We start from the raw sequence: 18,453 nt of genomic DNA on the forward strand, positions 1-18,453 counted from the left end.
ACCTGAAATGCCACTTTCAGTGACCTGTGCACCTGTACACCCCGATCCCTTTGCCTATCAATACTCTTAAGGGTTCTGTCATTTACTGTTTATTTCCTCTCTGTATTAGACCTTCCAAAATGCATTACCTCACATTTGTCCGGATTAAACTCCATCTGCCATCTCTCCACCCAAGTCTCCAACTGATCTATATCCTGCTGTATCCTCTGATGGTCCTCATCGCTATCCGCAAATCCACCAATCTTTGTGTCGTCTGCAAACTGACTAATCAAACCAGTTACATTTTCCTCCGAATTATTGATATATATTACATACAACACTGATCCCTGAGGAACGCCACTTGTCACAGCCCTCCATTCAGAAACGCACCGTTCCACTGCTACTCTCTGTCTTCTTTGACCGAGCCAGTTTTGTATCCATCTTGCCAGCTTCCCATGCGACTTCACCTTCTGCACCAGTCTGCCATGAGGGACTTTGTCAAAGGCCTTACTGAAGTCCATGTAGACAACATCCACTGCTCTACCCTCATCAATCATCTTCGTCACTTCCTCGAAAAACTCGATCAAATTATTGAAACATGACCTCCCCTTCACAAAACCATGTTGCCTCTCACTAATACGTCCATTTATTTCCAAGTGGGAATAAATCCTGTCTCGAAGAATCCTCTCCAATAATTTCCCTACCACTGATGTAAGGCTCACCGGCCTGTAATTACCTGGACTATTCTTGCCACCCTTCTTAAACAAAGGAACAACATTGGCTATTCTCCAATCCTTTGGGACCTCCCCTGTAGCCAGTGAGGATACATAGATTTCTCTCAAGGCCCCAGCAATTTCCTCCCTTGCCTCTCTCAATATTCTGGGATATATCCCATCAGGCCCTGGGGACTTGTCTACCTTAATGTTTCTCAAGAACCCCAATACCTCCTTTTTGATCTCAACATGACTCAAACTATCGACACACCCCTTTCCCAGACTCTTCGTCCACCAGAACAGGCAAAGGACGGTCGATTTTCTTCCCTGAAGGACATTAGTGAATCAGATGGGTTTTTCTGAAAATTGACAATGGTTTCATGATCATCAGCAGATATTTTTTATTGAATTCAAACTCCACCATCTGCCGTGGTGGGATTTGAATCCAGGTCCCCAGAATAGCAGCTGAGTTTCTAGTGATAATACCACTAACATCATCTCCCTAAGTAATGCCACAAATGGCATGGGGAAATGCTTAGATTATCTTTTGTTTGGAGGTGGTCGTTGCCTGACACTTGTGTGGCGCGAATTTTACTTGTCACTTATCAGCTCAAGCCTGAAAGTTGTCCAGGTCTTGCTGCATTTGAACATGGACTGCTTCAGTTTCTGAGGAGTTGCGAATAGTGCTGAACATCGTGCAATCATCAGCAAACATCCCCACTTCTGACTTTATGCTGGACCGAAGGTTTTGATGAAGCAGCTGAAGATGGTTGGACCTCTGATACTACCCTGAGAAATTCCTGCAGCGGTGGCAGGAACGGGGAGGGAGTGTCTCACTCAGAAGGCCCCCTCAGAGTGGGGGCGCCCTCCTCCTAAGGACATTGGAGCTCCAGGACCCTTTCCCGCCCTGGCTTACCCCCCCCCCCAGATATCCCCTCCCCTTCCTTGGACTCCCAGGACTTGGACTTTTCACAGGTCCTGGATCTTAGCCCCAGCAAAGAGCGCACTGCAGTACCGCTTCTGGCCACTTGCAATGCTGTGCCTGGCCAGGTTGAAAAAGCGTCAGTCAATCAGGACTTTCTTCCAAGTACAGGAGTCCAGCCCAGTGCCAATCAACGCTTAAGTGAGCATTAAATGGCAGTAGGAGTTTGAGAGTCGGTGGTTGTGTTAGATGCTAACTCTCGGGGTGGTAAACGCCAATCACTCACATCCTTAAAATTCTACCCACAATCTTAGCTTTATCACATTCCTGTCTCATGGATGTCTTAATTGCCAAAATGCAGGGAAAACCAATGGAGGCGGGGGCTATTGTTGGGAACTTGATCTGTTAAAACGGTAGCTTTCGCTAACAATGTGGGCATCAACACTGTGCCCACGCAGTATTCTTTTGTGCATTCTTGCTGCAAAGTGAGAAAGCGATAGAAGACAATGCCACCATTCACTGCCACAACCAAGTCAGCTATTCAACAAAGATAAAAAGATAGAGAAAAAGAGGGACAAGAATGAACAGAGAAGAAAACATAAAACTGTCACTCTGCACACACTGAAGGCTGAATTATTGCCTCTGTTTACGTGACAATGCAAGCGTCAGTCTGAAGGTGATGAACGCAGGAGCCGCACACGATCTTTAATCGAATAGATATTGCGTTGCTCATTACCAAACCACTGACAAATTGGGCACTTATTTTCATTCCCTGCATGAATACCTTGACTACATATTAAAAGCACTTCACAGGCTGTTAAACACTTTTGGATGTTTATGAATGCTACTCAGTAAATACACGTTTTCTTCTCCACTAAAATGTGTTACAGCAAGCAACAACCTGAACAACTTAACAAACTCAATGAACTCAAATAGGGTGGCACGGTGGCACAGTGGTTAGCACTGCTGCCTCACAGCACCAAGGACCCGGGTTCGATTCCCAGCTCGGGTCACTGCCTGTGTGGAGTTTGCACGTTCCCCCCGTGTCTGCGTGAGTTTCCTCCGGGTGCTCCGGTTTCCTCCCACAGTGCGAAAGACTGCTGGTTAGGGTGCATTGGCTGTGCTAAATTCTCCCCCAGTGTAACCCGAAAAGGCGCCGGAGTGTGGCGACTAGGGGATTTTCACAGTGACTTCATTGCAGCATTAATGTAAGCCTGCTTGTGACACTAATAAATAAACTAAACTGTATACAATGTAAGCACTGGGGCAGAGCCTAGCTTGCATGGGGTTGTCCTGGGGTTTTGTTTGATGTAATTTGTCCTTAATCAGCGAGTAAAGGAACGTGGAAATTTAAGCACAAATTCTGCCCAACATGAATTGGGTTTCTGAGATGTTTTGTGTCAGTTTAAAAAAAAGGTGCAGTAGAAGCTGACTCTGCCCTCAAAATGGTCACACCCCTGGATGAAGCGTGACTTTTGGAAGTTCCTGCTGAAGTTTTTTTAAAAGTTTATTTATTAGTGTCACAAATAAGGCTTACATTAACACTGCAATGAAGTTACTGTGAAATTCCCCTCATCGCCACACTCCGGCACCTGTTCGGGTACACCGAGGGAGAATTTAGCATGGCCAGTGCACCAAACCAGCACATCTTTCGGACCTTGGGAGGAAACCGGAGCACCCGGAGGAAACCCACACAGACACGGGGGAGAACGAGCAGACTCCGCACAGAATCATAGAACCCTACGGTACAGAACGAGGCCATTCGGCCCATCGAGTCTGCACCGACCACAATCCCACCCAGGCCCTACCCCCATGTCCCTACAGACAGTGACCCAAGCTGGGAATCGAACCTGGGTCCCTGGCACAGTGAGGCAGCAGTGCTAATTGCGTTTGTTTGGAGACCCTGGAGGAAGTTCTAAAAATTAAACTGTTTTTTTCTGGTTCAATTTAACTTTTAATTAACTTTTAAATTACTAGCAAACCGATTACTACCTCAATATAACCATGAAAAATCGTCCTGTACATTTTTAATAAGTAATTCTCAGCAATTTAAAATCTGGTCAGGCAGGCGGGTGGATTAACACTGATTTAAAATCCTGATATCTTGTGATAAATTCATTTTCAGCCTTATTAATCAAACTGCACCAACTCACTGCACTTAAATATATAAATGAATATTTTGTAAAGCAAACCATTTTTGAAAAATTACTTTTAAAACTCTGCCTAATTGATTTGGTTTACGGCAGATTTTGTGTTGGGTGCTATGCAAATGTATTTGAACTGAAACTCAAAGAAATCACCACTACTCATCAAATTGGGACACATCTTGGGTCACTGGTTGCATTCAATGTGGCAAGTTTACCCTATTATCCACAACAAATGTAATGTAATTTATATAATTATGAAAACGTCACTAAGGGGCACGGTGGCACCGTGGTTAGCATTGCTGTATCACAGCGCCAGGGATGTGGCTTTGGTTCTAGCCTTGGGTGACTCCCTGTGTGGAGGTTGCACATTCTCCCCGTTTGTACATGGATTTCCTCCGGGTGCTCCGGTTTCCTCCCACAGTCCAAAGCTGTGCAGGTTAGGTGGATTGGCCATGCTAAATTGGCCCTTAGTGTCAGGGGGATTAGCAGGGTAAATACGTGGGGTTACAGGGATAGGGCCTGGGCGGGATTGTTGTCAGTGCAGGCTCGATGGGCTGAATGGCCTCTTTCTGCACTGTACTATGATTCTATGATAAAATTGTGACTTAAGTATTCTGGGAGTTGCAGTTTTCACTCTGGTGCTTTGGAAGAACACGTTCCAGAGTGCATCACTGCCTTCCTTGCCACCTAACAACTAGGTAGCATAGGAACAGGGGAATTATGCTATGTCTGAGAGAGAAAGATGGCATGGAGACTTTCACTCTGGCCATGTGAAGCTACCATGCTAGTGCTTTTTGAGAAGCAGGCAGCAAACCTGAAGGTAACAACTGGAATGTTGTAAACAGAGAAAATAAAAATCAATGAGAAACATTGATCGGGTTCATGCAGTTCAAGCCAGTTACCGTGTTGGCGGTGGTGCTTTTTTTGGATGTTGTCGTGATGGCGGGTCAGGGGGTGGGAGAAGGGTCTGTTTGGTGGGGAGTTGGGGGGGACGATGTACCAGAATTAGATGGGGATGATGATGAGGTATTTGACGCCAGTCTTTGGAAGCAGATTGGGCCGATGATGAAGTGGAACACACTAAGGGGATGCTCACTTGGAGATTTGGCTGCAGGATTGTGGTACAAAATGACAAATCTCAATGAGAACTATTACTACACCACAGGATTTAAATGGGGGAAAGAACAATTTAATAATCATATAAATAACTGAGAAAGTGCTTCTTTGACAAATAATGTAAATGGACCTTGGGAAGTAGAGAAACCATATTTTACATAACACATATGTATTATATGCACGGTGGCACAGTGGTTAGCACTGCTGCCTCACAGCACCAGGGACCCTGGTTCAATTCCTACCTCGGGTGACTGTGCGGAGTTTGCACATTCTCCCCATTTCTGCAGGGTTTCCTCTGGGTGCTCCAGTTTCCTCCCACAGTCCAAAGATGTGCAGGTTAGGTGGATTAGCCATACTAAATTGCCCCTTAGTGTCCCAAGATGTGTAGGTTAGGTGGATTGGCCATGGGAAATATGTGAGGTTAAAGAGATAGGATGGGGTAAACACCTAGGTAAAATACTTTGTCAGAGAGTTGGTGCAAACCTGATGGGCTGAATGGCCTCCTTCTGCACTGTAGGGTTTCTATGATATATCTAAATGGTTTGGAGAGGGAAGAGCAAACGTTTTTGCATCTAAATGATTTCTGTGAATTGGTGGATCAATGTTATAGCCTTGAGGCCTGTATCCTTCAGTAGGAGAAAAGTGTGACATAGTCCAGATTGTTCCAGCCTTTCACACTGGCAGGATCTTCCCCTCCTGCCAGTGTGAACCGAGCCTTCAATCGCTCTCAGGCCTTGTTGCAGGAAACCGATGTCTGGGATGTTTGAAATTTCCAGCCAGTTTGACATCGATATGATGGGTGGAGTGTTCCCATCCCACCCTCCATGGGATTGTAGCGGGGGGGGATGGACCATCCAAAGATCTGTTGACCTTAGGCGGGATTTTCTGGTCTTGGGGCGAGCGCCAAGAAGCTGTGGTAAACTTCAGAAACCGTACTCCTGATCGCAGACAACTGTGAACACTGTACAGGTACTGAGGTGTAACCGATGCATTTCAAGTAGCACATGGTTATAATCAAGGAAAGAAAATTTCTCAATAACTTCGTCTCATTTTTGGGGAAGGTGCCAGGAATTAATAAACATCTGCCTAACTACAGAGAGAAACACTGAACACTTAATTTACCTCAGTGCGCTTGTGTAATAAATAGCCTTTGGACGTGTGTAATTACAATTAAACCTTTAAAGGTAAGCTTATGAAAAGGAGTAGGCATTAACCTGTCATAGCTTTTAACATATTATAGAATCCCTATAGTGCAGAAGAGGCCTCTTGGCCAATCAAGTCTGCACCAATTCTCTGACAGAGTATCTTACTCACGCCCTCTCTCCTGCCCTATTCCCATCACCCCACACATTTGCCATAGCTAATCCACCTATGGAGTGGGCCTACCTCGTATTAAGTTAATCTTTCTCTACACCCTAGCTGTGATTGTAACACTACATTCTGCACTCTCTCCTTTCCTTCTCTTTGCATGATATGCTTTATCTGTACAATGTGCAAGAAACAATACTTTTCACTATATATTAATACATGTGACAATAATAAGAATCAAAGAATCATAGAATTCCTACAGTACAGAAGGAGGCCATTCAGCCCATCGAGTCTGCACCGACCACAATCCCACCCAGGCCTGATTCCTGTAACCCCACATATTTACCCTGCTAATCCCCTAACACTAAGGTCAATTTAGCACGGCCAATCAACCTAACCCGCCGCACATCTTTGGACTGCGGGAGGAAACCGGAGCAACCGGAGGAAACACAAGCAGACACGGGGAGAATGTGTGAACTCACACAGACAGTGACTTGAGGTTGGAATTGAACCCGGGTCCCTGGTGCTGTGAGGCAGCAGTGCTAACCACTATGCCACTGTGCTGTCAATAAATCAAATCAAATCATTAAGTCAACCAAATTTATGAATTTATCAAAACAACACGATGCCTATACAAAAGAGGGGCTTAACAATGGACCCTTAGATACCGTCACCAAAGTCAACACTTCCCCTGTGGTCTTTAGAATTCCCAATCCCAGAGAACTGCGGTGCTTCAGGACAGAGATCAGTAGATTTTTGGACACTAAGTGAATGAAGGGATATCAGGGCAGTGCGGGTAGGTTGAACGGAGGTAAAATATCAACCATCAGAAGTTCAGGATCCAGTTGCAGAGGGAGGAGCCAAGTCCCAGGCCACGGAGTTTGGAGATGGGTTTCGTAGGAATAATGGTGTTGAAGGCTGAGCTGTAGTCGATAAGTAGGAGTCTGACATAGATGTCTTTGTTATCTAGGTGTTTCAGGGTTGAGTGCAGGGCCAGGGAGATGGTGTCTGCTGCGGATCTGTTGCGGTGGTAGGCAAACTGTAGTGGATCTAAGCAATCTGGGAGGCTAGTATTGATATACAGATATTCAAAATCTTGTGCATGATTTTCTGTCATGATAAATTCATGTCCACATCTACAATGTTCATGTAAAACATGTCAGACAACGATGATAGCCTCCTTCAGTGGGAGTGCTGTACTGCCATCAGTGGCAGGAGGGTGTAATTGCAGAGTGATGAGTTTTATACCAGCAGTTTTACGAGTGAATTTCAAAAGGATATGCAAAAATATGCAGAGCGGTGAATGAATTTCTAGTACAGATTGAAGTATCTCTGCATGCTCTGGCTCATCAACCTCACTCTTTAACCTCACTAGAAAGTTATGGGAGATTTATATATTACTGTAGAGCTAATTAGGCCTCACTCCAGCAGTTTGATATCATCAAAATCCTAGATTATGTTACCCCCATGTATATGCAATTGTTTGACTTACACCATATACACTTGTGACACTGACAGTTACTTGCCTCCTGCTTATTAACAGTTTATTAAGTATACTGGCCACATTATTTCCTGCTGAGATCATCCTGAGGAATCAGCCTTAATTTAATTTTCAAATATTCAATGATTTCTTCATAATTGATGATCTTTCATGATTTGTATCAAACAACAAACAATGTGGACTCCTCTGGTTACAGACATCTGCACATCTTTGCTCTTGGTAAAATAAATGCAAGATTGAATGAATCACCCAATGAAAATCATGGTACATCGGTCTACATAATTAAAAGTTGCGCGTCCGTTGTGCTTTCACAGCATCATACCTCTGAAGATATTACTGCCTTTTTTCCTCACTCCTCAATGCTTCCCAGCGGGAGTTCAGTTATCAAGCTCCCCATCGATTTTCTTCCAGTCCAATGTCCCAGCTTACTGACTCGAGATTCAATCTTCCAACTTTGCAGCCATTGCCCCTCAGCACTGCCACACCCTAGTCCATTTGGCCTCCTCCACATTCTGTAATCACCCTACCAATCACATTCCACTGCTAGCGCTCATCACACCCAGCAGAGCCCACTCCCGCCCCACCCTCGGTATATTTTAGATGCGCCACTGATCTTCATCAGCCTCAGAGCGGGAGTTTCTGGTCCTTCCTGCCAGTGGGATTTTCCAGTCCTGCCAAAGACATTCCACCCCCCACCAGTAGATTTATTTCTTTAGCTGAATTCAAATTTTCAAACTATTGTTGGCTTTGGAATTCATATGCTCTGGTTTATTACCCCAAGCCTCTGGATTTCTAGAACTCCATGAGAATTGTCATGCTTCAGCCTGACTCTGAACGTAAGAGTGTTTCATAGAAATCATAGAAACCCTACAGTGCAGAAGGAGGCCATTCGGCCCATCGAGTCTGCACCGACCACAATCCCACCCAGGCCCTACCCCTACATATTTTACCCGCTAATCCCTTTAACCTACGCATCCCAGGACTCTAAGGGGCAATTTGTTTAACCTAGCCAATCAACCTAACCCGCACATCTTTGGACTGTGGGAGGAAACCGGAGCACCCGGAGGAAACCCACGCAGACACGAGGAGAATGTGCAAACTCCACACAGACAGTGACCCGAGCCGGGAATCGAACCCGGGACCCTGGAGCTGTGAAGCAGCAGTGCTAACCACTGTGCTACCGTGCCGCCCAGTCCAGTTTGCAGAACCCAGTCTTCCCAGTCTCCCACCAAAAGTTTTTGAGGCCATGGAGTTGAGGACTTCCCGGTCCTCACTCCATCAGGCCCCCACATATCACAGTCTATGGGCCCCTTTGCTTTCCCTCGCTCTCTCTCACGTAGCACCTCATATTCTTCCCTCTTCCTGGCTGTAGCCTTACAGTCGCTCACAGCCTGATCCCTTTTCCCATCCATTCCTAAATCCCAGTATCGATTCCCAAGCCAGGACACGCTGTCTGTCACTTTGAAGTGTTACATAAGCCTTACAAAAGGCTAGAAATAGATTTTTAGTACACTAGTCCAAAGATGTGCAGGTTAGGTGGATTTGGCCATGCTAAATTGCCCCTTAGTGTCCCAAGATGTGTGGGGTTATGGGGATAGGGCCTGGATAGGATGCTCTGTCGGCGGTTCAGTGTAGAACACGAGGGCACAACCTCAGAGTGAAGAGACGCTCCTTGAAAACTGAGATGAGGAGGAATGTCGTCAGCCAGAGGGTGGTGAATCTATGGAACTCACTGTCACAGAGGGCTGTGGAGGCTGGGCCATTGAGTGGCTTTAAGACAGAAATAGATAGGTTCGTGATCAATAAGGGGATCAAGCGTTATGGGGAGAAGGCAGGAGAATGGGGATCAGAATCATATCAGCCATGATTGAACGACGGAGCAGACTCAATGGGCCGAAAGGCCTAATTCTGCTCCTACATCTTATGGTCTTATTATTATTTTGGACTTCCAGGAACCACAAGGTAAGGAGGCCTGGACCATTCAGAGACTTTGAACCAGCACAATATAGGGCCGTAAGAAGAACAGAAAGCACTGAAAATCTCAGCAGGTCTGACAACATCTGTGGAGAGAGAATAGAGTCTACGCTTCGGGTCTTGATGACCCTTCAGAGCTAGAACAGAAAATACAGAGGGAAAAGCATAGAATGAATTAAAGTATGAAAAAAACAAGGTCACAGCCACAGGAAGGGAGATTGTTTTTTTCCCCAGTGAGCACAGAGGACCAATTATATTGCAACACCTTTCATATCACACAACGCTCCTGCCATTATCATATTGCCCTGCCTCCTATTTACCATGAGAACTATCCCAGTAGTGTTAAATACACCAGCTACTCAGAGTGACTTCAAGTCTGTAATCTTAAAATCAAATCCTTGTAGCTTACATAATCATCTAAAACTCAATTAAGTTGCTGCTCACTGGTCAGTTCAGATATCCATTAGTGTCTGCTTCCATCATTAATGGTGTTCTTATTAAGGAGTGTGGTTTGAAATCCTTGGTTCTCACTGTTCACTACATCGCCGTATGAAATTATGCAGGAATAATAAAGACAAGTGACTTATCTTGTAAAAAAGGGCAGTCCATAATTGGAAAGCGAGAGATCTAATTAGCCGAACATTCAATTTGGACTTTAATATTAAATCATTATTAAGGTTACTGGATAATTGCGACAGACAATGTATCTAAAAGGTGCAACGAGGTATTTTTACTTGGTTAACTTGGAGCTTCCAATCACGCATTGTATTACAGGGCAGCCATTTAGGTATATTCCAGTTTCTAGAAAATGTTAGGATTGACATAAATTACCTTCAAGAGAGTACTTCATGTCCTGGGTAAATAGCTGCCACACAACCTCAGCACTTATTTTCCCCATGTTGAGTTCTTGAGGGAACCTGAAATTGAAACGTATTTCACTGTGTCAAATGCACACTTGATTGCATAAAAATAAGTAATTCACTTTCAAAATGATGCATCCAGAACTTGTCTACACTTTGGAATGGGCGAATACAAATTGCACACAAGTAATTTTCTTTGGTCTCATTTTGTTACAAGAACTTTATAGAATTGTGCAGCTTTCTCTACCCAATATAATACATTAATTGCCTTACTGGTCTCCCCGACTGCCCTTCAATCTCGTAAACTTCCTCACAAAAATACTAAATATCCTGTATATTTTCCCGGTTAGGAACTCCTTCCCTTTCCTCCTTGGTCACATCAGTGGTACACTGATTACAGCCTCCGTCCAAACCTCCTTCAATGCCACTCTCATTTGGTTGCTAATGATGCGGATGAATGACCTGGTCATCAGCTTTCTAGTCAACTTTTCTCGATCTGCGGACACAGTCTCCTCCTACCCAGTGGTTCTTCCAGGAATAATTAAGATGCTGAATACAGAGGAAGGTGGGACGGGAATGTGAACCAGAGTCTGATCATTCCATAGCATAGAGTCATAGGCTGACCAGCTTTTCTAAACTGAAGTAGTCCCATTTGCCTGCGTTTGGCCCATATCCCTCTAAACCTTTCCTATCCATGTACCTGTCCAAATGTCTTTTAAATGTTGTAATTGTACCAGCCTCTACCACCTCCTCTGGCAGCTCTTTCCATATATGCACCACACTCTGTGTGAAAAAAGTTTCCCCCTCAGGTCCCTTTTAAATCTTTCCCCTCTCACCATATTTGCCCTCTAGTTTTGGACTCCCCTACCCTGGGGAAAAGACCTTGGCTGTTCACCTTATCTATGCCCCTCATGATTTTATAAATCTCGATCAGGTCACCCCTCATCCTCCTATGCTAAAGGGAAAAAAGTCCCGGCCTATCCAGCCTCTCCTTGTAGTTCAAACCTTCCAGTCCTGGTAACATCCTCGTAAATCATTTTTGCACCCTTTCCAGTTTAATAACATCCTTCCTATAGCAGGGCGACCAGAATTGTATGCAGTACTCCAAATGTGCCCTTACCAATGTGTTGTACAGTTGTAACATAATGCCCCAGCAGAAACCCATTCAGATACATCACAGTTCTGAATGCATTTCTGTCATCTAAGATTTATTGATTGGTTTTTTGGACCTGTCTGCCTTGAGCATGCAGTAATAATAATATGACAATCGATCCAATTCAACACATGTTTGTCGCAAAAATAAAGCCTGCAGAAAAGCAACACTGGACCATTCAGTGCAAACAAAGCCAAGGTCGCATTGAGCACTCAGTGAGAGCAGTGGCAGAATACCCTGGATTTACCAGATGTTGAAAAGCCACTTAAAAAACACTGCACCCCGTGGCATTTCGTTCAAAGCTGACATTGGAAATAAAAATGTCTGCTTACAATTCTTAGTGACAGAACATTGCTTGGTGCAGTACATTTATGCGCCACACTAAAAACAAGTCAATATCTTAAGAGCTATCAAATTTGTAATTTTGACCCAGGACTGTGAGGTGGAAAGTCACAAATGATAACATTTAAAACTATGATCGTTCTGACATAGCTTGATGATAATTTACAGCAATATAGCTTTCACTAGCTAGTTTGGCACTTGGCAGAAGAAAAAAGTAAATTTTGCATTTCTTTGCAGTTATCACCCTTCAGTGCTTAAAACAAAATTTATCAAAATAGTAACATAAAGATTAAACAGTGCATCATGCCAAGGACATGATCGTTGATTTAACTGAAGTTTGATTCTCGTTTGAATAAACAGATCAAATGTGGTGTCATTTATCAATATGTGAAAATGTTTAGCCATTTATTAAACATTTTTTTCATCAAAATCTCTTGCATTTTTGAAAAGGATACTTTAACCATGCATTCGGGATGAATGGGTAAATTCAGAAGCGCACATGGTCTTGGCAGTGAGCTACAGTTAAAGGGAGCATGATGGCATCCTTTCCGGATGTATCACAGCTTGGTATGGCTCCTGCTCTGACCAAGACCGCAAGAAGCTACAAAGGGTTGTGAACGTAGCCCAGTCCATCACGCAAACCAGCCTCCCATCCATTGACTCTGTCTACACTTCCCACTGCCTCGGAAAAACAGCCAGCATAATCAAGTACCCCGTGCATATACCCCTGGACATTCTCTCTTCCACCTTCTTCCATTGGGAAAAAGATACAAAAGTCTGAAAACACGAACCAACCTACTCAAGAACAGCTTCCTTCCTGCTGCCATCAGACTTTTGAATGGTCCTATCATCTATTAATCTGATCTTTCTCTTCACCCTACCTGTAGCTGCAACACTATATCCTGCACCCTATTCATTTCCTTTCCCCCTATGTACTCTACGAATAGTATGTTTTGTTTATATAGGGCGCAAGAAGCAATACTTTTCACTGTATCCCAATACATGTGATAATAAAATCAAATCAAATGATAAAACCGCAGCTTTGATTATTAACCCCATGTTTCTGTAGAACACTGCTTCTGGCTGAGGATACGAAAGCCCTGCAATCGCCCCTATAGTTAAATGTTGCTTTCTCATTTCGCACTGTTGACTGGGAAAGGTATTAAGGACTCAGCTAATTCCACAGCTCTGCAAAATTCCAGTGGTGCTAAAAAGCTATACTTAGGATGCATCACATCATTTTGCACCTTTCATGAAACCTGCTGGGGGTGTTTCACCAACAAAAAGGAGAAAACCACAGCACAAGAGGAGATATATCGCACATTAGACAGTGGTACTCGACTGACTCATCCTCTTCTGATTCTGAAGTTGCAATCAGCTTCATTTTTTAATTTTCCAATTCTCTCCCCTTCCCGCTCACTCCTGAGGGCAGTGACAGATTTATCCAAACTGAATACAGGCAGGCCACTGCCAGTCAATCCTGATCCTAGCCTCGCTCATCACCCACACATCAACACCGACCAGCACAAGGTATCAGAAAGTAAACGGCAGCAGTAACCCAGGTTACATCCTCCTTCCTGACTCCAGCTCCATTTGCAGCCCGTGGGTGGAAATTTTCCTTCCCGCCCGCCACGGAAATCGTGGGAATTTCTGGCCTTGGGGCGAGCTTGGCCCGAAAATCCCGTCCCTTATGACAGCAACCTCACCATAGACCAAGAATTGAATTTCATGCAATCTAGCTTGTATGAAGTTTTTATTTATTCGTTCATAGGATGTGGGCATCGCTGGCTGGAGCAACATTTATTGCCCATTCCTGAGGGCATTTATGTGTTAACCACGTTGCTGAGGATCTGGAGTCTGATGTAGGCCAGACCAGGTAAGGATGGCAGATTTCCTTCCCTAAAAGGACATTAGCGAACCATGGTGGAGTTTTAAGACAATTGACAATGGTCATCGTTGGACTTTTAGTTCCAGATTTTTATTGAATTCAAATTTCACCATCCGCTGTGGTGGGGTTCAAATCCAGGTCCCCAGAGCATTATCCTGGATCTCTGGATTACTGGTCCAGCGACAATACCACTGCGCCACCACCTCTCTCTCAGAAAACGGGAGAGTAAAAAAAAGTGAGGCTTTTAAAAACCGAACCCCCACGTGCTCCATTTTTAACAGGACAAAATGCAAACAATGTACAATTAAGGCAGGTGTTGTTGAAATCAGTTTGAAACGGGGTCTGCAATAAAGGTGGGTTTAATGGTCGCCTTGTTTCATCAGCACTGTTGTCAGGACTTAAATTCGTCGACTGGAAATTGGGATAGGAGCATGTATTTTTTTTAAGTTTATTTATTAGTCACAAGTAGGCTTACATTAACACTGCAATGAAGTTACTGTGAAAATCCCCTAGTCAGCACACTCCGGCACCTGTTCTGGTACACTGAGGGAGAATTGAGCATGGCCAATGCACCCTAATCAGCACGTCTTTCGGACTGTGGGAGGAAACCGGAGTACCTGGAGGAAACCCACGCAGACATGGGGAGAGTGTGCAAACTCCACACACAGACAAGTGACCCAAGCCGGGAATCGAACCCAGGTCCCTGACACTGTGAGGCAGCGGTGCTAACCACTGTGCAACCTATCGCACACATCAAGATATCAGGGTATTCGAAAGCACTGCAGTATTGTTGGAATACACGGCAAACCATCTGCACACAGCAAGTTTCCAGAAATAGCATGTGATAAAGGTTAGGTGTTTGCGATACTGGTTGAGGGATAAATCCTGGCCAGGACAATGGGGATAACTCCCTTGCTCATCTTCAACATAGAAACAAAAAGAGAGAGAAAGGAAGTAATATTTTTTTAATCTTGAAGAATTTACTATTTGCAGCAGTTCAAATTGTTCCCTTTCTGGGCTAGACCAGTCGATTGGCATTGCATCAGAAATTGCAGATTCTCATATTCTTAATTATCCTGCTTAACTTGCTGTGGTGAGTTTAATAGGTTTAAGATTATTTATTAGTGTCACAAGTGGCTTACATTAACACTGCGATGAAGTTACTGTGAAAATCCCCGAGTCGCCACACTCTGGCACCTGTTCGAGTACACTGAGGGAGAATTTAGCATGGTCAATGCACTTAACCAGTACGTCTTTTGGACTGTAGTAGGAAACCGGAGCATCCAAAGGAAACCCACGCAGACACGGAGAGAACTTGCAAACTCTACACAGACAGTGATCCAAGGCAGGAATCAAACCCGAGACCCTGGCCCTGTGAGGCAGCAGTGTTAACCACTGTGCTACCATCGATTGCTGCAAAAACCTATCTGGTTCACTAATTTCCCCTTTAGAGAGGGAAATCTGTCGTCCTTACTATCATCCTATGCAGGAAGTCAGAGGAGAGAGGATGGACTGGGAACTTCCAAGAGCACCCAGTGCACCTTGAAGACCCCAGTTTGAAACCCCCCCCACTGCATTTTCACAAAACTCCTGAACTGCAGCCTTTTCCTTCAGGGATATTCCACAGGAGTCACGTTGGGGATCGGCAGGCCAGAAGCTCGAACAAAAGATCACATCAGAATTGGATAGGCTCACCCAATTTATTCTGAACCGAACATCATCATCAGATTTTGAACATGGAAGGAAAAAGCCTGGTCTACGTATGAATCCAGACCCGCAGTAATGTGGTTGACTCTCTACTGCCTCTGAAACGGTTGAACAAGCCACTCACTTCAAGGGGCAATTAGGGATGGGCAACAAATGTTGGCCTTGCCAATGACGCCCACATTCCATGAAAGAATAAAAAAAACTGACAGCTGCCAAGATGAAGATCTGGAAAGTGTATAGCATTGCTCCCATTTTCCAGGCATAAAATAGCCACCTAAACATTCGACATGGTGGACAATGTGTGGATGTCAGAAATGTGCTGCCTGCCATGCTTTATTATAGGTGCCCAGTAACTGTGCCGGAAACAGGGATCCTTTCCATATGCAAAAAGAGGTCTTAAACACCTGTTTTAGGAGGCTTTCTTGAAATGGTGCTGTTTTGAACGTAGCCAGCAGCTGATCTGCTATTTTCAGGATAACCAGATCCATATGCTGCCTAACCACGGTTCCTTGCCAGGGTGAATTGAGACTGCCTCCTCCTACTCCAGTACCTAGCTAAGGACTCTTCCAGTGTTACTACGTGAACTAACGTCTGCTTTGCTGCAGAGCTACTGGCAATGGGTGGCAGGAATTTACTGCTCACAATTCTACTTCCAATGAAGCTCAAAATCCAATTTTGACCGGATCTACCTGTTCTGTAATCATAGAATCCATACAGTGCAGAAGGAGGCCATTCAGCCCATCGAGCCTGCATGGACAACAATCCCACCCAGGCCCTTGCCCTGTAACCCTACATATTTGTCCCCCTGACTAAGTTGCAATTTAGAATGGGTAATTAGAAATTGCAGGTTCTCATATTTTTAATTATCATTCTTGCTGCGGTGAGTTTAATAAGTTTAAGTTTATTTATTATTGTCACAAGTAGGCTTACATTAACACTGCAATGAAGTTGCAGTGAAAATCCCCCAGTCACCACACTCTGGCGCCTGTTCGGGTACACTGAGGGAGAATTGAGCATGGCCAATGCACCTAACCAGCACATCTTTGGATTGTGGGAGGAAACTGGAGCACCCGGAGGAAACTCACGCAGACACGGGGAGAACGTGCAAACTCCGCACAGACGGTGATCCAAGGCTGGAATCGAACCTGGGTCCTTGGCGCCCTGAGGCAGCAGTGCTAACCACTGTGCCACCGTGCTGTTCCGGCTAACCCTAACCCTGGTTTATTAACCAAAGTTACTGCGAGACAATCTCACAAAAATATAGTCAACCGGTAAGGAGGTTTTTTTGTTCATTTTAATAATGAACATATTTCTATCACACAGAAGTGACAGGAGGGCACGCTCGCTGTTAGTTATTAAGTAGTGCTCACCAGGGACAGCAATTTTTCCCTCCATGTTGTTTTGATGGGGAAGTGCAATTTGCTGTATCTAATGTTATTTGACTTGGCAGAAAGATTACTTTAGCTGGAATGTGGCAGTCCCAAACCACTCATTTGTCTTGCTTGTCATGTGAAAGAATAGAAAGTTGGAAGCGAGCCAACTTCCATGACAAGCTTGGCTATCTGATACTCGAGCCACACAGATCCTCGGTACTCCAACGCATTTTTAATGACTGACTAGCCAGCTAACTCATTAATATGGTCCAGTGGGAGGGGGGACGGACCTGTCAGGAAAGACGAGTTTCTTTCTAAACAAATGCAAATGACTTCACATGGGGTTATTCCGAGTTGCATAATGTTACCTGTTACGATATGGTGCATGGTGGATAGACTCCAGTACTTAGTGCGTAGTGTGGCCAGGTGTGTGTGTGTGTGTGTGTGTGTGTATGTGTGTGTGTGTGGGGGGGGTGAGGCATGTTGATGGGAGTGTGGTGCTGGTGGGGGGAGGTGTGGTCAATAAGCCTGAGCCGCCCAAAACCTCTACTCTCATTCCCTGGATTTAGGTTAATTAGTTTGCCTGCGCATAAGAGGGTGTAAGATCATATAAAGAAAAACAAGAAATGCGAGATAAACTCAGCGGGTCTGGCAGCATCTGTGGAGAGAGAAACGGAGTGAAAGATTCCTATCTAAATGATCCCTTCACAGAAGTTAACTCTCCACAGGGGCTGCCAGACCTGCTGAGTTTATCTTGCATTTTTTGTTTTTATTTCAGATTTTCCAGCATCTGCAGTACTGCGTGTTTATACGATACTTTGCAAAGAGAAACTCTTGTTGTATATTTAAATGGTTGCATAGTTGCTTTAAGCCCTGATCACATGATCTGATGGTGATGTCATTAGGGTGTTACACAGGCTGTACAGGCAAGAGGTCTTAGAATAAATGTTGTTAGTTTGAATCTACGTGTGCAAACCATAGCTTTGTCTATTTGCTTACTATTCCCAACCTCTAAAATTGTTAAGACATTATAACTCTAAGCTGTGAATTTTTGAGCCGTTTAGTTTGGATCCTGTTATACGTGATGAGCTTCTGCAAGAATCAAACGCTGGTCTGAGGGGGAAGGATAATGCCAGTTGCTTGCCGGCGGCGTTAGTGTGTAACCTGGATCAGTCACCAAAATCTTGCTGCCATTTATGCCGGTGGGATCCTATGGTCCTGCCGCCAGCGCACCCTGCCATGGGTTTCCTGGTGGAGAGGGATGCGTTCAGTGGGAATCCCTGTTGACGACGGCAGGACCATAAGACCTTGCCATCAGCAAGCGACGCGCAACCTCCCGCTGCCATGAAATACACCATGGAGGGGGAGGAATATCCTGCCCAATATCTTCCCTATGTTTACAGGGAATGGTGTGGCATGGCATGTGCTCATGGCTTTGGCTCTGACTTTATGTTCTGCTCTGACCACTGG

The 18,453-nt window shown here is 44.6% G+C and overlaps 1 protein-coding gene across 4 annotated transcripts in view; it reads right to left on the reverse strand.

Moving 5' to 3' along the window:
- Window positions 1-18,453, reverse strand: part of unc13c (unc-13 homolog C (C. elegans)) — a 640,043-nt gene that overhangs the window by 144,653 nt on the left and 476,937 nt on the right. For all 4 annotated transcript variants that reach the window (XM_078241487.1, XM_078241484.1, XM_078241485.1 and 1 more), the window contains one exon: window positions 10,492-10,577. In XM_078241487.1, coding sequence (XP_078097613.1) covers window positions 10,492-10,577 — 86 coding nt within the window. The remainder of the gene's footprint in view (window positions 1-10,491; window positions 10,578-18,453) is intronic.

Source organism: Mustelus asterias, chromosome 24 (assembly GCF_964213995.1).
Source record: "Mustelus asterias chromosome 24, sMusAst1.hap1.1, whole genome shotgun sequence".
NCBI lineage: Eukaryota > Metazoa > Chordata > Chondrichthyes > Carcharhiniformes > Triakidae > Mustelus > Mustelus asterias.